Genomic DNA, 17,980 nt, shown 5'->3' on the forward strand with positions numbered 1-17,980 from the left:
TTGTTTTTGTTTTTTTCGATTCACGGCAACCTTCAAAAATCGTTGTCTGAAGCCTTCTCCACTAAAGAAAATGAATCTGCCAGAAGTTAGTAATGACGGTCACTCGAGTTTCCCGGCAGTCTCTGTCGGAGACAATACTAAAGAATCAGTGCCGTGCCAACCCTCTCAGGACTCGAGACAAATACGATGACTTAGAATTAGATTTTTAATATAAAAATTATTTATAATCAAAATATTAATTATATTGTAATGTAATATAAAATACTAAAGAAAAATAAAATAAAATAACATTAAAAATGGGGTGTTTTTCAAAACCAACCCATATTTTTAAGTCAAATCCAAAACCAACCCTTTTTTTTTTGTCCATACTATTCATCAATAAAATTTCCATACTATCCTTATGTTTTTGAATTATTCACAAAATTGCCATTTTTATTTATTTTTTTATTAATTTCGAAATTAACAAAAAATCAAATACACCCTAACCATTTCTTCTTATTTACAAAAATGCCATCATCATCAATTTTTCCAACCACCATGAACCACCATTTTTGAGCTCTAAAGCTCTAGAATTCAATTTTCAACCACTTTTTTTCTCATTATAACCCAAAAAACTTCATTTTCTCTCATCTCCTCTACATTTCCATCTAAAAAACTCTCATAACTATCATTTTCATAATCACAAACTTCATATTTTCGAGTTTCTTCATTAGTGAATCGTTAAAGATGCTTCTTTTTGCTCATATTTGGAGTTTGGACGGTTGAAAAGGTTGGAAACAAGCTTTACACATGAAAAATGTAACTATTTACATGGTTTTCGTTCTTTTTCAGATCTGTGTCGCGACGGTAGACTGTTTTGTATGTCTACGCCTCCGTGGAGACTTACGATGCAGTCTATTTGTCAACGCACGGGTTAGTTTTGCAATTGAGCAGACAAATTTTTTTTCTAACGCAGACTTCCCCAGTAGTCTCCGTCTTTACCTTTGACAACAAAAATAAAACTTTCGGTAGACTTACTAAGACGTCTACCTAAAAGAGGTTAGTTTTTCATTTGACCGAACTTTTGACTTTTCAAAATAGACTTCAACGGAAGTCTACAAAATGTAGACTGCCAACAAAGTCTATAAAAGGTCAGTTTTGCATTTGACCAAAACTTTGACTTCGTGGAATAGGTTAGTTTTGTGTTTGACCAAAAAGTTTAAAAAGCAATCAAAAATTTATTAAATTGTAGACTTCATATGCAGTCTTCTTATCTTAAAAAAAAATGTAGACTGCGTATAAAGTCTACTTTTTTATTTTGGTCAAATGCAAAACCAACCCGTCGGATTTGAGAGTAGACTTCACAAGAAGTCTACACACCCGTAGACGTTCATTTTAATCTACTGATTTGAAGTCAAACTTGGTCAATTGCAAAACTAACCTCTTTCAAAAAAATTCAAACATGTAGACTGCATATGAAGTCTAGTTCTGAAAGTCAAATCTTGGATGAATTCTGGTCAATTGCAAAAAGTAACCTTTTTAAATTGTAGACTGAAATGAAAGTCTACATGTACAAAATTACAACTTTTATTCAACTATAGAAAGCAACCCGTAAAATGGTCAATTGCAAAAACCAACCCAAAGAGTAGACCTATTTGACAGTCTACGTCTGTAAACTGAAAAGAACGTCAACATCTTCAGAGACTAAATATTAAGTCTTCATAGAAAAATCTATAAAAATGTGAATTTGTGTATTATTCATTAAATTTTTTCTAGTTTTTTTGTTTGACAGTGTGTGTTAGTTAATCCTAATGGGTTTGAGTGATTTTGAAAATAATTTTTTTTTTATAATTATGAAGGTATAATTCATTTGATTTGACAATGTTGTTAGCTAATAATTGTAGACGTATTTCTAAGTCTTCGTTTATAGTTTTGCTAGTAAGGCTGAGCTTGTTTCAAAGCTGAAGTCGGTGACTGTGGAATATAATTTTACATTTTCAGCATATAAGACAACAAAAACTCTGTATGTGGCTAAGTGTCGTGTTCAAGGATGTGGTTGGAAACTTAGAGCGAGTGTGAAGTATGGGCCAAAGACATTTTGGGTGACAAAATATTCGAAAAAGATGAAGAATCGGAAAGGTTGAAGAATGTTCCTTGTGCATGATGGCTGTACACATGGTAAACTTCTTGAAATGACACAAGAAGATTATGATCTGGACAACAAAATTGAGAAGATGGTGCTAACCTATTCCTTACCAAACATCATTTAAAACAAATGACTCCGAATAGGAATATACTCCTCTTATGCCTGTCACGAATAATCGACAAGTACGGAACTTGATCGAGTTATCTAAGACACACTTTGTACGCCTTTGTGTATCAAGCCTGCGCCAATACACTAAAAAAATTTGGATTGACTATATGTTAAATAATAAGTGTAGACGTTTTTGTAAATCTACAAATGTAGACTGCAGTTGAAGTCTACGTCGTAAATTCTATTAAAAGTGTATTTGTGTATTATTCATCATATTTTTTCATGATTTAATTATTTTACAGTGTATGTTAGTAAAATTTTAATGGTCTTGGATGAATTTCACAATTTAATGTGTTATAATTATACACTTGATACTTATTGCAAATTGTTTTGATTAGTATTATTCTTGAAAATTTTTGGGAAAATTTTGTATAGATTTTCTTCTTCTCACATGTGTGTTAGTTATTATTTTAGCTTATGGTGGTTTTACTTGTTTGGTTGGTTAGATCTTGTGAAAAAATTGATATCTAACAAAAAATTAATAATATCATACAAGTGAAAACAACTAAAAATGAATACAATGTTTATAGATTATGCATTAAAAAATTATTTAAAAATTAATATTTTATTATGAAAGTTATTACAGAGCAATATATTAAAAAGTATTCTTGAGTATGTTTGATTTTTCATAATCTTGATGCTTCAAATAAAGTCTTGGAAAAAGTACCTGCCAAATAAGATAGAGTTATGAGAAAAACATAAGATAAAAAATAAAATCATATTTTAGTAGACTTTTTATTAAGTCTACGTAAAGTTATTGTTTAGTAGACTTTAGTTGAAGTCTACACTAATGGAAAATTTTCATATTTAAAAGTGTGCATTTAGAAAATTTGAAAATACTTTGTTCTGGAAAATATTTCAAAAATGGTTTTTTGTCATCCTTGTAACAAAGCAAAAAGATAATGTATGAATCTATAAATTTAGTTCATTATAAACACAAAATATCTTATAATGAATATATGGAAAGCTTACATTTTTGGGAAGATGATTTGAAAATATTGGAAGAGAATACCTGCAAAATAAAATAAAATTTTAAAAAATAAGATAAAAATTAAAATCATATTTGAGTAAACTTCTAATGAAATTTGCTTAAAATTCAAGGCTAGTAGACTTCATTTGAAGTCTACCAGCCGTAAGTTTTAAGTAGATTTCAAATGAAGTCTACTCTATCAAAAAAAATAGATCTGAAAAATAATACATTAAAAATATGAAATAAGTTTAAATCTAAAAAACTTTTAAAAATATGATTTAATAGACAAAATAGTTATAAATTAAAGACATATTAATATGAATTTTAATATGTAACTTTATTTGAATATAAATACTAGAACACATATTTTAAATCTATAGATGTAAACCTTACATTTCTAGGAGGAGAAGAGAACAACTATGGAAGAAAATACCTGCAAAATAAGATAAAATTATTAAAAAACATAGAAAAAAAATTAAAGTCATATTTTTGTAGACTTCCAATGAAGTCTGCTTAAACTTTATGGTTTAGTAAACTTCATATGAAGTCTGCAAGCTTTAGTAAACTTCTTTAGAAGTCTACACTGTCTGATAATTTTCAGATCTGAAAAAATCTATATATTTTGAAATGTGAAAATAATTTTAAATCTGAAAATACTTTACATAATATAATTTATAAGGTAAACTAGTAGCAAATTAATGTAGAGAGCTTGATCTATAAATTTATTTGAATATAAACATGTAAATACATATTTAAAATCTATTAATCTAAAACTTACATTTTTAGAGGAGATGATGAAATCCATGAGTGATAATACCTACCAAAAAAAGATAATATTGTGAGAAATAAACATAAAATACACATTTAAAATCTATAGATCTAAAACTTACATTTTTTAAAGGAGAAGATGAAAACCATGAATCATAATATCTAAAATGACAAGATAATATTGTGAGAAAGACTTGAGAAAATTTTAGAGAGAAAGAAGATAATGAGAGAGATTTAGAAACAATTGAGAGAATTTTAGAGAGAAGAGAGAAAGTTTTAGAGAGAAGGGAGAGAGTTTTAAGAACTTGTGCAGCCACTTTAGAGAGAGATTGAATAAATTTTGTTTATATAGGGAGACAAAAATGTAACTAGGTTAAAATTTACGATACTGTAGACTTCGTTTGAAGTTTACTAAAATTAAAATTTTGGAGTAGATCTTACTATAACATAGTAGACCTTTTTGGAAGTCTACTATAATAATTTAATTATTGTTGTTTATTCTTTATTATTTTAATATATGATTTATTAAATTTATTTCTTTATTTTTTAATAGTTATAGTATATGATTTCACTTTTTTATTCTTAAGGAACTTAACTTAGTTTAAATATAATGATTTTTTGTAAAACAAATTGAAAAATATAGACTGAAAAAGACGTCTTCAGATAAATAGACTTTATTGTAGGTCTACGAAACCCTAAACCACAAATATCAAACCCTAAATGTTTTGCTTGATAATCAAAAAGTCTCATTTATACAAAATATAAACTACTAAACATTAATATGCAGATTTAAGTTAATAAAACAAAAAAAAAACAAAATCTAAAATCTAACCCTATGAAATCAACTACTAAAAGACATAACATGTTAGAACCTTTTGTTTCTAAACTATGAACATAGTCTAGCACATGATAACCAAATTAGTATATATTCTTCAAAATTGTTCGATTATATAAAATTTTAATTTATTTACTTCATATTATCCATTATATTGATGATTAATTAAAAATATCACAATAATTATTTTTATACATTTTCAAAATTAAATTAGTAGACCAAATTAGAGTGTAGACTACAAAACAAGTCTATAAAGTAGACTTCGTAGGAAGTCTATATATATGTAGACTTCTTTTATTACGTGTAGACTTCCAAAGGATAGAAACGTAAAATACGTTTATGTTTTTTGTTTGGTCATAAGGGTGAAATAGTACTTTCACTACTCCTTTAGGTTGGTTTTGCATTTGACTGAAAGTGGGGTACACTTTTACATTTGACTTGAATATTTGGGTTGGTTTTAGCAAATGTCCCTTAAAAATGATTATAGTATTTAAATGATTTTACTTTTCGTTTTTTTATAAAGCATTTTCTTTTTCTTTTTTAAGATATGTTCAATATCTTAAAAATTATAAGAAAAAAAAAAGCATTCTAATTTATATATGTTTAAATAGGATAAAGTATGCTAACCATCAACATTCACACCACAAAATTTTAAAAATAAATTATTTTAAATAGATATACAATTTTTTGGTAGAAACAAATTTGAGAAGACAAAATTAACTAAAAAACTTGAACTTGAACAAATAAAAGGTTATTTTATTTTATATAATTTTAACAAAAAAACTATTTTTGTAATTTTTTGGTTCTGAGTTCAAATAGAAAACATAAATTTAAATAATTTTCTAGAATTTTTTTAGAAATTTGGGATTCTAATTTTTGTAAATTATGTGGGAGCCTAAAGCTAATGCCTTTTTGCTAACACTATAGACTATAGGCACGCTTCTGTAAAGAATTAAGAATGGATAGTTGACAAACAGCAGAACCAAAAAATACGGGCATGGCCTGCGCAATTTTGGCATCTTTGAGTATCTGCTACAGTGTGTAGTGTGTACTGTAGTCTATGTATCAGTTTTATCAAAATTTGGCTGCTGCTTCATTTAGAGAGTAACAGATTGTGGCTTACCAAAAGGTGTTCCTCTGTTTCTTTTAGTTGGTAAACTCCTTCAGATGTTGGGGTAATGAGCAGTGCGGTGTTGTTCATACAGCAAGATCTCAAAATAATGAGGACATCGACATCCTCAACATAATTTTTCGGCCAAGGAAGCTTGGCATAACATTGGAGCTTCTCTTTGTTTATGTAAATATTGCCTTCTTGTCGGGAACACGGTCAGCAGCAGTCTAGTAGCCATGTCACTCCTCTCTGTGTCGCGTGACACAAATCTTGTAAAGAAACATGCTTGATTACTAATACCATTTTGAACGAGGAAGTGATGCAACACTTCATAACTCAAAGAACATCTTCATCAAGCTAGACATATATGGCATAGATAATCTTGTCGACATCAAAAGAGTTCAAACGTTGGACATGAGAACCTCAACAGAATGAAAGGCCGACGCTCAGAACACAAGAGCCCATGGGAATGGGGATATGTCCAAAATTCAATCCAAAACTCAGTCCAAAATAATAACTGAAAAAATAATTTTTTTTTATTTTAAAATTTAATACCATCAAATTACATGTTCTTTTCAATCCAAAAATTCTGTAAAATTATAACTTTTTCGCCAAAACCACAAAATAATAAAATAAAAAATCACATTTATTTGTCAAACCCTCAAAATTACTTTCACCACTAGCGTGGAATTAAACTTTTTTATCAAAACTGCAAAATTACTTTTTTTCCGCCAAAACTGCGTAATTACATTTTTCTACATGAAAAACAAAATTATATTTTTCAGCCAAAAACTACGAAATCTTTTTTTTCTGTCAAAATCAGTTAGTTACATTTTCAAGCCAAACCTAAAAAATCACATTTTTTTACAAAAAGTACAAAATCGTTTTTTTCATCAAATTGTGAAATCATATTTTTCGTCAAAACTGCAAAATCATATTTTTCCTCTAAAACCATAAAATCATTTTGCCACTAAATTTGTATAGCTACATTTTTCTGCCACAACTCAAAATTATTTTGTCCACCAAAATCATATATTTCGTCTAAAACCAAACTGCAAAATTACATTTTTCCTCTAAAATCATAAAATCTTTTTTCCTCCAAATCACACAAAATCACTTTTACCCACTAAAATTGGAATTACATTTTAGAAACCACAATTATATTTTCCGTCAAATTTTGGAATTACATTTTTTTGTTAAAACTACAAAATCATTTTTCCCACCAAAAGAATAGCACCATAAAAATAGATATATTTGGAAACTATCAATCAAATTAGTAATAACAAATTGAATTCCCTTGCCTAAAAATCTTCCGTTTCAACCTTTTAAAATGACAAATTTCTTTCATTATTAAAAATGACGGAACGATTGGTAAAGAAAAGAGGTTTTCTTGTTTAAGATTCAAGAATACACATTTGCACATTTCGGTTTTAAACCTTATAATATCTACCCACAAAATCAATCCAAAAGCCAAAAACATAACTTAAAAGCGGATGAAATGTAATTCCGCGATGAGAGCACGTGACAAAGATCACTTTCGTGAAGCGTTTTTTAGGATGGCGGATGTGAGTGAAGAGGAAGGATATAAAGCTTTGCGAATTTTGAGCACATTCCAAGCAGTACCGGCTGCGTGGCCAACCGTGTCTAGCACATCGCTCGTGGCTTCCCCAGCGCTCTCACCCAACCTGATCCATGTTATAATGTGAGATATTCTACTCAACATTGAAGGAGGATGCATGCACTCATATAAACAATGGCAAGTACTAAGTGAACACACAACTTGAACTAATAATGATTTATATTTATCAATCTCAACCGTGGACGCCAATGGCAAAATATAATAGAAGGGTTCTTTTTCAAATCATTTAAGGAAAACTGAAAACATGTGAATATATTTTCCCCATCCATGTAAACATCTGAAGCAATTGAAACCTCAGGCTGTTCAATTAGTTTAAGGATGTAATCATTAAACTATAGTTATTTCACATTAATCTTAATCTCCAACTGGACAGTATCCTACTATATATATATATATATCCGTATTAAGTACACGTATTCAGCTCCTATATACAAGATACTATACACCCAATAGTAGTCATAAATGTGATCTAAAATTAGACTTTGCAAGTGAAACTTACCTCTCGCTAACCATTCTAGTTGTAGCTTTGGATGTAGCAGAAAAAGTTTGTCTCTCTGCAGCTTCAGCAGCATCTAGTATTTTATCTAATTTCAAAATCAAATTATATCATTTTAGTAAATCATTATAAAGATAACCGAGTGAAACCAAATAACTAGTAATTTGACTTACTAAGAGCATCAACTGAAGCCAGGAGAACTTCCCCTGGAACCATTGAGAAAAAAGCTTTTCCTGGCTTTGACTTCACAATAGGAGCCATCACCGAACCACTCACCATTCCCACACCATTCAACATAGTCTTGCTCAGTTTCTCAGTAGCTCTGGAAAGTTTCCTCACTCTGTATACTATATGGTTCAATAAGAGAGAAAAATAAAAGAATCACACACTTTATTGAGAAATTATTATTAATACCGTTGAAGATTCTTGTTGATTTGGTTCTTGTTTGTGGTTGCATTTCTTTTCGACGATGCACCACTCTTCTTCTCAGCCTTCGTAATCATAGTTTCACCTCCTTTGTTAACCTGTTTTCACGTAAAACAAAACCCATGATTCAGAATCAGAACCGAACCGGCCTACAAAAACCCGAACCCGATCATGTTCGGGTTATAAATAATAGATACCAAAATGACATTTAAGGGCTAAAGTACCCGAAATCCGAACTACTATCCGAAAATGTGAAGTTAATTAAATCCATTTTATCTAATTGGATGATTTAAATCCAACCCGTTATATCAAAAAGACATTTCCTAAAATGTACAACCCTAATTATGAAATATCAAACGAATTAAATTAGGGGAGATTCGATAAACCTGATTAGTGTAAGCATTACTGCATTTGAACATCCCTCTAATGATATGCCCTGTCCCTCCAGCAATGGCTTTAGCCACGACATTGTTATAATCTTCAATCCTAGGCGCAAACTCTTTCCAATCGATTCCATTGTTAACACGCGAAGAAGAAGAAGAAGACGAAGAGAAACACGAGTTCTCTCTCAAGAAATCGTCTAGCAACTCGAGGCTGTTCACGAAAACAACGTCGTTTGGGTCTGGAGGGAAGAACGTGACGCCGTAGCTGAGTGGGTCTCCGTCTTTCACCGGAAGCGTGAAGAGGTAGTCACGAGCGTCGAGTTTCACCACTGGCTCGTCTTTAATCACCGGCCACTGTAGGTCGTTTCCGATCCTCACGACCATAGCTAGAGCTACGCCGTTGTCTGAGACCTGTACAAGGTCGAAGTCTCCGGCGGCGAGCTCCACCGCTTCGGATCCGTCGATGAGATGGGCTCTGCATCCCTGAATCTGTAGTAGCACTTCTTCTCTTACGGTTTGGTGATGAATGGTGCCTTGATGTCCGTACGAAGGTGGTGGTGGTTTAGTTCTTGGAGTATTTGCTCTGAAACATCTCATTGTGCTTTCTTTTCTGAGGTTTCTGATATGTGAGGATTGAAGATTGATTTTTTTCAGAGCCTTATTGGAAACTTGCATTAAAGTGCTTTTTTTCTGAGTGAATTAAAAAGACAAAGAAAAAGACATATCAGTTTTTATTTTACTTTAACAGTACTAGGACCCAACCTGACACACTTATGTTTGGCAATTAAAATTGGGTTCTTTTGCATCTCCAATAATTCATCAAAAATAAGGAAATTTAAATAAATATTTATACAATAATCTTTAAATTTTGATAAATCTTATTTCATTAACTAAATCAATACAATATTAAAAGAGGAATAAGGACTCCCCTCATGCTTCCACGTCATCAATTATAATCAGCCAATAGAAAAGATCTGTTGCTATGTCAACTCAACTTACTTGAAAAATGAAGGAAAAAAACTGGGCTTCTTCATGTCTATACGTAGCCCATCTAATTCACAACTAAAAACTTTGTCTAACAGTAAAGGTAAAGTCCATACCCTTTCCCCTCCCCCTTTAATTTGCCGGTTTCAACCAAAACAAATCTATCAAAATATCAGTTTTCAGTCTCGCCATAAAAGATCTTCCTCCACCATTCAGAGATGCATTTAATGTTTAAATTCTAGATCACAAACTGACGACCTCCTCTTCAACTTCTCTCCATGTCCCCGTATATATATTGGTAGCCACTTATCAGATCCGATTATTCTCCAAACCAAAATCCCGAGCAGCCATACCGATTCGAAATCCCAAAGGTCTCTCTCTGTGAAGCATAAGATCCATCAACTTCCTGCATAGAACAAAGGGATGGCACAAATCATCTCCACTTTCTATGAACTACTGAAGAAATACAGAGAAGCCAGCGAAGAACCCAAAGGTCTTTTCAACATTTAATTTGATTTATAGCTTTTACTGTCAAAATAAACTCCAATTGGCCTCTTCCAGTTACAGATTTTCCGATCGCCACTGACACCAAAGCTCCAGCGTAACCAAACCTCCTCTCCGGGTACCACTATCTTTGCCGTCAGCAGATGGGCCGATCGTCATCCACTTCAATTTCACCAACGATCTTCCACCGCACTACCACTTTTTTCTCTTCGCCACCATATGTTCCCATTCCCACCAGTTTATACCATGTTTTTTCTCAGTCCTTAACCAACATTTTCTCTTCTGTTTATCACTATATAATCTGATTTTCAGAAATCTAAAAGGTTTAGGAACCGGGCGCATTTCTATGGAACCAGAATAACATTTCAAGCTAGGATTTCGAAACCACCCCAATTTGGTTTCAGTGATGACGCCCTAATCGATTGAATTCTCAGTCTAAAAAAGAGTACAACGAAAGGTAATTTGAATTTAGAATTGTTTTATTCGTTTAAATCTTCGAAAATAGATTGAAGTGAAAGTTTTTTGTTGAAGCAGCTTTTGCCTAGAGCTTTGTCTGGAGGTTATAACTCTCTTTGGGATAGTTTTCTGAATTTGACGCGACCTCTCTCTGTTTTGATTCTTTTTGGCAGGAGGAAGAAGCAAGTCTCCTTGCACCAGATTTACGGGCTCAACTGATGAGACCTTTGAAGAGATCACCCCTCAAACTTATGCCTTTCATATACTTTTTGTTGACGTGGTTGTAGGTCTGTTCCATCAAACAAATTAGAAATAGTTCCATGTAGCTAAGAAGATATATAAGGAACGACGAGCAGCCATTACTGAGTTTGAGATATTCCGCAATAACGGTACATGGCTCTGGCATGTTGTTGGAGCCAGGACTCAATAGTTTGTCCACATGACTAACTGGTAGTATGAGTTAAGCTACAACCAATATTTATGCAATATAACTAATCAAGTGTTACGACCCAATGTTAACGCAAATTTTGTTTGTCAGGTTCATGGATTCATAGAAAAGGTTCCACCACGTGTTTGATGCTTGTGGTGTGAATAAATAGCTGAAGAATGTGGCTTTAAAGAAGGCGATAGCGTGATCATAGAAGATGTGTGTATTAGTTACTCTGAATCTTTGTTGGTTATAAGTGGTTTAAATTTGGGGATTGTAAAATTTACTGTATTTTGTGTGTGTGAATATCTGTAGTTGGTGTGGCATGACTCAACCAATGGCTTGAACAAGACTATGACACTCAGTTAGATGGCCTCAATGGAAATGAACCATCTTAGTTCTTTTGTGGAGTGTTTCTTATACTGACCCTCCAAGTGAATCAGATGCTTTTTCCAGTCAATGATTTGTGTACATGTTTTTCCTACAAATATGTATGTAGTCTTAAATAGAACAGTTTCAGCTAGAAATAAACTAAATAAAATTTTGTTTTCATTTTTTTTTAACTTGAGATGTGTTATGGTTGATGAGACTTTAAGAAAACAAAACAGTTGTGAATTCTATTATAAATAATTGAAAGTCAAGAAAAAATAGAATATTAATAAAGGTTTAATCAGTTGTGAATTTAACAATTATTTTCATCAAATTAATCAAGTTTCGATTGGGTAATACTTATTCTCTGTTTCAGATAAAAGCATATTTTGTAAAAAAGCCGTTAAACAGGAAAATGCTACTATATTTACATAAATAAATATATTTAATTTTTTCGACAAAGAAAAATATATTCAATTTTTTTATAAAGAAAAACAAAGATCCACAAGTTGAAGTTGAACACAATTAATATATTTACATATCTTTGATAAACGTTTTATTTTCTGAAATGCTATCTAAAAATATTTTAAAATTCTACAATTTTATTAAAATATAAAATATATGTTAGATAGTCACATTTAATAATTATTAAAATTACTAAAAATAAATTATATTAGAAAACTTTAAAGAGGTATTCCTCTATTTTGATTTTTAGTCGTTTTACAATTTATTTGTTTAATATTATGTAAAACTATTCATAATATTAATAAATTAAAATAAAATTTAATAGCATATAACCCAAAGATAAAGGAAATATGTTAGGATTTTCTCTAAACTAATTACTTAAGTAATTTAAATCAGTTAGTTAATTATTTTAAGTGAATAAAATCTATAGTCTTCTATATTCATACAGAAACATAAAATTATTTTTAATATGTTTTAATAATTTTTTAACACAAAATATGTTTTCATAATTCATTACTTTTTGGAAATTTTAAAATTAAATAAAAATTGATTGACTGAATTATTAACATATATTCAGGAGCAGCACTCGAGTGTACTAATACGTTCAACATATAGGAAATACATATGAATTGTAAAGCGAGTAATAATCCATGATCTAACATGCAAATTAATACATTTGTATTTTGATTAGTTCTGTTAATTTTGCTAATCTCATCGCATTCAATGTTTCCATTGATTTTTATAAGAAATGCAGCTTCAGTTTATTGACCATGAACACTATGATCCTATAAAAAAAAATCAACTTGATGAGATGTTGAAAAAAATAAGATTATAAATAAACAAAAACTAAACGAACACAAAATTTACTTAGCTCAGCCAATGACCGTCTGAAAAATACACGCAGTTCGTTAGTTTCACCTTTTCAATAATAAATAAAATGACAAATATTTTGGGTAAGAAGTTATCTAAAACATAACAAATAAAATTTAATCACACTCCAACGATACTCATATAAAACTTCCTTATAACACAAGTAACGTTGATCAGGTTACACATCCTTCTTGAACTCGTGGTTAACTTCAATAACTTCTATTTATTTTACTTACATGTTCTTTATTTTAATCACTTCTTCAGTATCACATTCATAATACATTATAAGCCGTTACAAAATGCAATCATCTTGAACACAATCCATTCATACAAATGATAATAGAACCATAAACTTATTTTTTAGAGCCAAAAATATAGCAAACCACACTAAACCAACCAATTATAGATTCAAAATTAAAAAAACATACAACCACGTAAACCTCATCCAACTTATATAATATAATATATGCCGAAACTTTTTAATATCGACACAAACATCGAAATCAAACATGATAAACTTAACATACATAATCCCTCCATGCCCAAATTAAGATTCTTAACAACCATAAACGTTCTTATATATTTTTTTTTGCAAATGCAAACATAAACACAAACAATGGGAAATATACAGTTAAACCAAAAAAAAAAAATGGGAAATATACAGTAATATAGTTATATATATCACACGTAAAACAAGTTCTTCTGCTATCCCTGATCTGAATTTTAAAATTTTAATATCAGTTTATTCTCAGGACATACAGTCAGTGAGTTGGTGACCTTATTACACTTACTCAAAACAATCTGATTTTTAAAATATACTATATCCTCTGTTTTGGGTTTATATGCTTCAAATACTTTTAAATGAAAATACTCAAATAATAGTATTATATAGGTATCTGAAATATATATGTTTAAAATGAGCAACGCAACTGGTATGTTACATACACGCATAAATATAGAGCAATTTTTTCTGAACAGAAAACTTATCAGTACACACATAATATAGATAGATACATAGATAATTAAACAATTCATTCAAACGAAACAACTAAAATTATATTATCTATATATACTATACTAAAAGCAAAATATAGTGAGCGGAGAGTATGTCCACGTCGACAAAAATAATCGACCAATAGGAAAACAGTTCTCTGCCACGTCAGATACACGATGACAAACTCTTATTTTCCCAAAATCGAATCTCGGACCTTTCTCTTCGTCTTCTCCGTCATCTTCGTTTCATGAGTTTACAATTAATCGTAAATCCCACGGGCCATTTGCTTTTGGAATCTATGTTTGGAGGCGTCTTTTCTGTGCCTGTGAATAATCCTCTCTTGCGCAAATCTGGAAGTATACTCATGAGACGAAGGCTTGCACTGCGACTTCACGTGCCTGATATATACCCTCATGAGGACGAAGCTCATGGAGGAGCGCGTGAATTCGATCGTCTCCGACGCGGTCGAGATCGAGAGGGAGTTTGTGTGCGACGCGCTTCCGTGTGCGTTGGTGTGGATGACCCGTGAGCTGATGAGTCAGTATATCGAGTTCGTGGTGGATAGGCTTTTGCGTGCGCTTGGGTACGGGAAGGTGTACGGTGTGGCGAATCCGTTTGATTGGATGGAGTTGATTTTGCTTCAGGGGAAAACGAACTTCTTCGAGAAGAGAGTTGGTGACTACCAGAAAGCTTCTGTTATGTCTAGCTTTAATGGAGGCGGCGCGTTTGATAATCATTGAAACTCATGGCTAGGTACTATTGCCAAATTGCGAAGCCCTTTTAGTCCTTAGCAGCCTCAAGGTTTTTTCTTCTTTCACTCAAATTCTTGGACTTTCTGTAGAGATTTGATTAATATAATGGACTGATTTGAGATTTAAATCTTTGATTCTTCAGGTTGCTTTGTATGTTGGTGGTCTTTATATTTGTGGAAAGGTTGGAGATTATGATTTAGCTTTTGATTTGCCTCTATAGTTTTGAACTCTTTTCATTATATGAACATGTTTAAAAAACTTGCAGATTGGATGGGAATCTGTAATGAAAATGGGACAAGACACACGAGAACTGTTCTTCTATGAAACATTTCTATACTACAACCCTCTCCTTCTCATTGTAAGTCTTTGTCTAAATCAGAAACTCAAACCCTTAACGTGTGTTTCATTCCTCTAATATATATTCAATTACTTTCAGACAATGATGGTTTGGCTCTGGGGTGTTAATCTGTGGGTGTTTTCTCGAACTGGAGTCGATTACGCAGCAATATTTTATCTAGGACCAGATCACCATAGTCACAAAGAGATATGGAAGGTATTACAATTCCTTAGTTACCTACCATCTTTATCCAATGATTTTCTAAAAAATCTGAGGGTGTCACAGTGTGCTAGGTGGATGACGACGATAACATTAACTAGCATGACTGTGTATCTGTATCTACATGTCCTTGGCTGCTTCTCAACCAGTGTAATAGATGCATCTTCTCTTATTTTTAGAGATATTTTTTATTCATTGTGTTTCATAGAGTTTTGACATTTTTTTTCTGATGTTTTCCAGATTGTTTTGTATCTCTCTGCTGTGATCATTCTCATCACCCCTTTCGATATCTTCTACAAGGTAGGTTGATCTCGACGAAAAAACATTTCGATCCAAGTGATTGCTCCTGCAGCAGAAAACGTTGAGGTACCAACCAAGAAAGTGGAGGAACCCGTTGTGGTTACCGAACAGGCGGAAGAAGTCGTGGCCGCGACAGAGTCTGCTCCAGCTCCAGTATCCGAAGCACCAGTCGAAGGAACGAGCAAGGAAGTGGTTGTGGAAGAGGCAGAGAAAAAAGATGAAGAGACTGAGAAGAAACCAGAGGAGCCAAAGGTAGAGGAGGAAGAAGACAAGACAGAAACTCCGGTCGTTGTGGAGGAAGCAAAAACAGAAGAGAAGGATGAGGTGACTGAAACTCTGGCGGTTGTGGAGGAGGAGGAGAAGGCTAAGGCAGAGGAAGTTGTGGCTGCTGGTGAAGTCGCCGCCGAGAAGACCGATGAGTAAAGCGGAAGAAACTATATATGCACCTTTGGTCTCATTCCGTTATCTTATTAAAATATTTATTTTATCAACATTTTATAAGTTTCTATGTTCTGTTGTGTTTATTATGATGAACTCAGATGTTTGGATAATTTGATGGTTGCTATATTGCTTACATGCTTGGTCTAGCTTCTTTTTTTTTGTCAGCAAGCAACTACTACTTGCCTACTTGGTCTTAGCTACAAAGTCCAAGCCAGGGCATGGAATATTAAAACCGTTTTGCGTTTACAATTGGTCAAAAGAGAGTATAATTGATGATCCAAGTGATATACAAATCTTCAAATTTCTTTCCGTTTTTCAAAATGAAAACATAATCCGACATTTCCAAAAAGAACACCGACCATAAGTGGATCATCACAGATGATTGTTCCCAGGAATTTTTGAAAAAGTTATTCAAAAGTAAAGATAATAATTTCCAACATACGACTAACTAACAAAATATTCGTAGTATACATGAAAAAAACCATAGAACTAGGGTATTGATCAACCAAAAAAAATCTGAATAGTTATAAAGTCATGTTCGGCCCAGCTCACTTTACCGTATTGTTCAGGCCTATCTTTAATCCAAATTTATGTTTTGGTTTTACTATAAAAGCCTAATTTCATTCATTAACTGAGCATGACTCGCGTTTAACTTAGAAAATACCGGTTTACTGGGCTATGAGTGCGGAACATCATATTTTTTCAATTCATATATATATATATATATATATATATATATATATATATATATATATATATATATATATATATATGTGCGTGTATATATTGGGTACAAAAATCCAAATGAGAGAATGAAATTTCGTAATTAAAAATTGATTAAATATAAAGAGTAAAAAACAAAGTGTTATTAAATATACAAACTACAAATTAAATATGCTCAACGCAAACACACATAAAAGTGATACATCATATTTGGATATATTTAAATAAATAATTTCAAATATATTATATTCTTGGTAATTTTAAAATTAATTAAAAAGAAACTAAATTATTAAAAAATTAATATACAAATAAAGCTAAAGCAATATTTTGTAACGTCAAAATAATAAATGAATAAAAATATATTATGTTAATAAAATAGATTTTAGATTTTAAAGACTTCTAATTCATGTAATATTACAAAATTCAAAAATTGTTTATTACAATTAATATTTTACCTTTAGATATATTAAAATATTATTCTAGATTGATATTCAATTGCCAGTTTTCAACTATTATACGTAAAAAAAATATTATTAAGTACGCTTATTTTTCTAAAATGGTTTTTATATTTTAAGTAGGTTATTGGAGTATTTTTTTATTCGTGAATTTATTCAAGATGAGATTCCGATCTTTTAAACTAAGTTAATATATGTTCTATACATAATTATATTTTTTTTACATAACTCTAAAATCTCGTACTTGATTCTTCATATTTATTAGCTAATTGTGTTACATATAATAGAAATACTTACTTCAAAGGGCAATTATCAATAATAGCACATTTTGAAGTTTATGTCTCAAAAAGAGCACTAGAAGGAGAAAGTCACAAAAATGACATTCATTAAAGGGTAAAATGTCCATAATATCCTTGGTTTAAATTAAATAAACAAACAAAAAAAAATAAAAAAAAATAAAAAAAATAAAAAAAAATAAAAAAAATAAAAAAATAAAAAAAATTTTTTTTATAGTTTCAGATTATATGTTTTCAGATTCGAAATTTTTATAATTTTTTTTAAAAAAAAATTTTTGAATTTTTTTTTTTTTTTTTTTCAAATTTTCTTTTTATAGTTTAAAAATAATTTTTGAAACTGTTTTATAAATTTTTATTTTTTATTTTAGTATTTATTTTTTATAAAATTTTAAACCCTAATTCCAAAACCCCACCCCCTTAACTCTAAACCCTAAGGTTTGGATTAATTAACCCAAGGGGTATAAGTG

General features: G+C 31.0%; 1 protein-coding gene and 2 long non-coding RNA genes across 5 annotated transcripts; 2 read left to right on the top strand and 1 right to left on the bottom strand.

The window, feature by feature from the left end:
• Positions 1-7,345: 7,345 nt before the first annotated feature.
• Positions 7,346-9,635, bottom strand: LOC106439610 (senescence/dehydration-associated protein At4g35985, chloroplastic). Its single transcript, XM_013881094.3, has 5 exons — positions 8,925-9,635; positions 8,527-8,636; positions 8,286-8,452; positions 8,116-8,200; positions 7,346-7,662 (listed from the first exon to the last, which is right to left on the bottom strand). Exons 1-5 carry the CDS (start codon positions 9,594-9,596, stop codon positions 7,509-7,511), a joined length of 1,188 nt encoding a protein of 395 aa, XP_013736548.2. The 5' UTR covers positions 9,597-9,635; the 3' UTR covers positions 7,346-7,508.
• A 245-nt stretch (positions 9,636-9,880) lies between these two features.
• LOC106376338 lies at positions 9,881-11,847 on the top strand. 3 transcript variants are annotated; one of them, XR_007333837.1, is made up of 5 exons: positions 9,881-10,398; positions 10,467-10,866; positions 11,039-11,324; positions 11,404-11,511; positions 11,608-11,847. It is a non-coding gene; the product is annotated as an uncharacterized LOC106376338 (long non-coding RNA). The 3 variants fall into 3 exon arrangements; XR_007333815.1 differs by having other exon boundaries at positions 9,886-10,398; positions 11,039-11,315; XR_007333832.1 differs by having other exon boundaries at positions 9,886-10,398; positions 11,404-11,847.
• Positions 11,848-12,283: 436 nt separating this feature from the next.
• On the top strand, positions 12,284-16,285 carry LOC106376349. The gene is made up of 3 exons (XR_007333890.1): positions 12,284-14,923; positions 15,008-15,100; positions 15,179-16,285. It is a non-coding gene; the product is annotated as an uncharacterized LOC106376349 (long non-coding RNA).
• Positions 16,286-17,980: the final 1,695 nt, after the last annotated feature.

This window comes from Brassica napus, chromosome A1 (assembly GCF_020379485.1).
Source record: "Brassica napus cultivar Da-Ae chromosome A1, Da-Ae, whole genome shotgun sequence".
Lineage (NCBI taxonomy): Eukaryota > Viridiplantae > Streptophyta > Magnoliopsida > Brassicales > Brassicaceae > Brassica > Brassica napus.

Coding starts and splice junctions, on each gene's coding strand:
- LOC106439610 (XM_013881094.3), bottom strand. CDS start 9,596: ATGCAAGTTTCCAATAAGGCTCTGAAAAAAATCAATCTTCAATCCTCA. Junction 8,453..8,526: donor ATCAACAAGAATCTTCAACG/GTATTAATAATA, acceptor TATAGTATACAG/AGTGAGGAAACTTTCCAGAG. Junction 7,663..8,115: donor ACTAGAATGGTTAGCGAGAG/GTAAGTTTCACT, acceptor AACATGGATCAG/GTTGGGTGAGAGCGCTGGGG.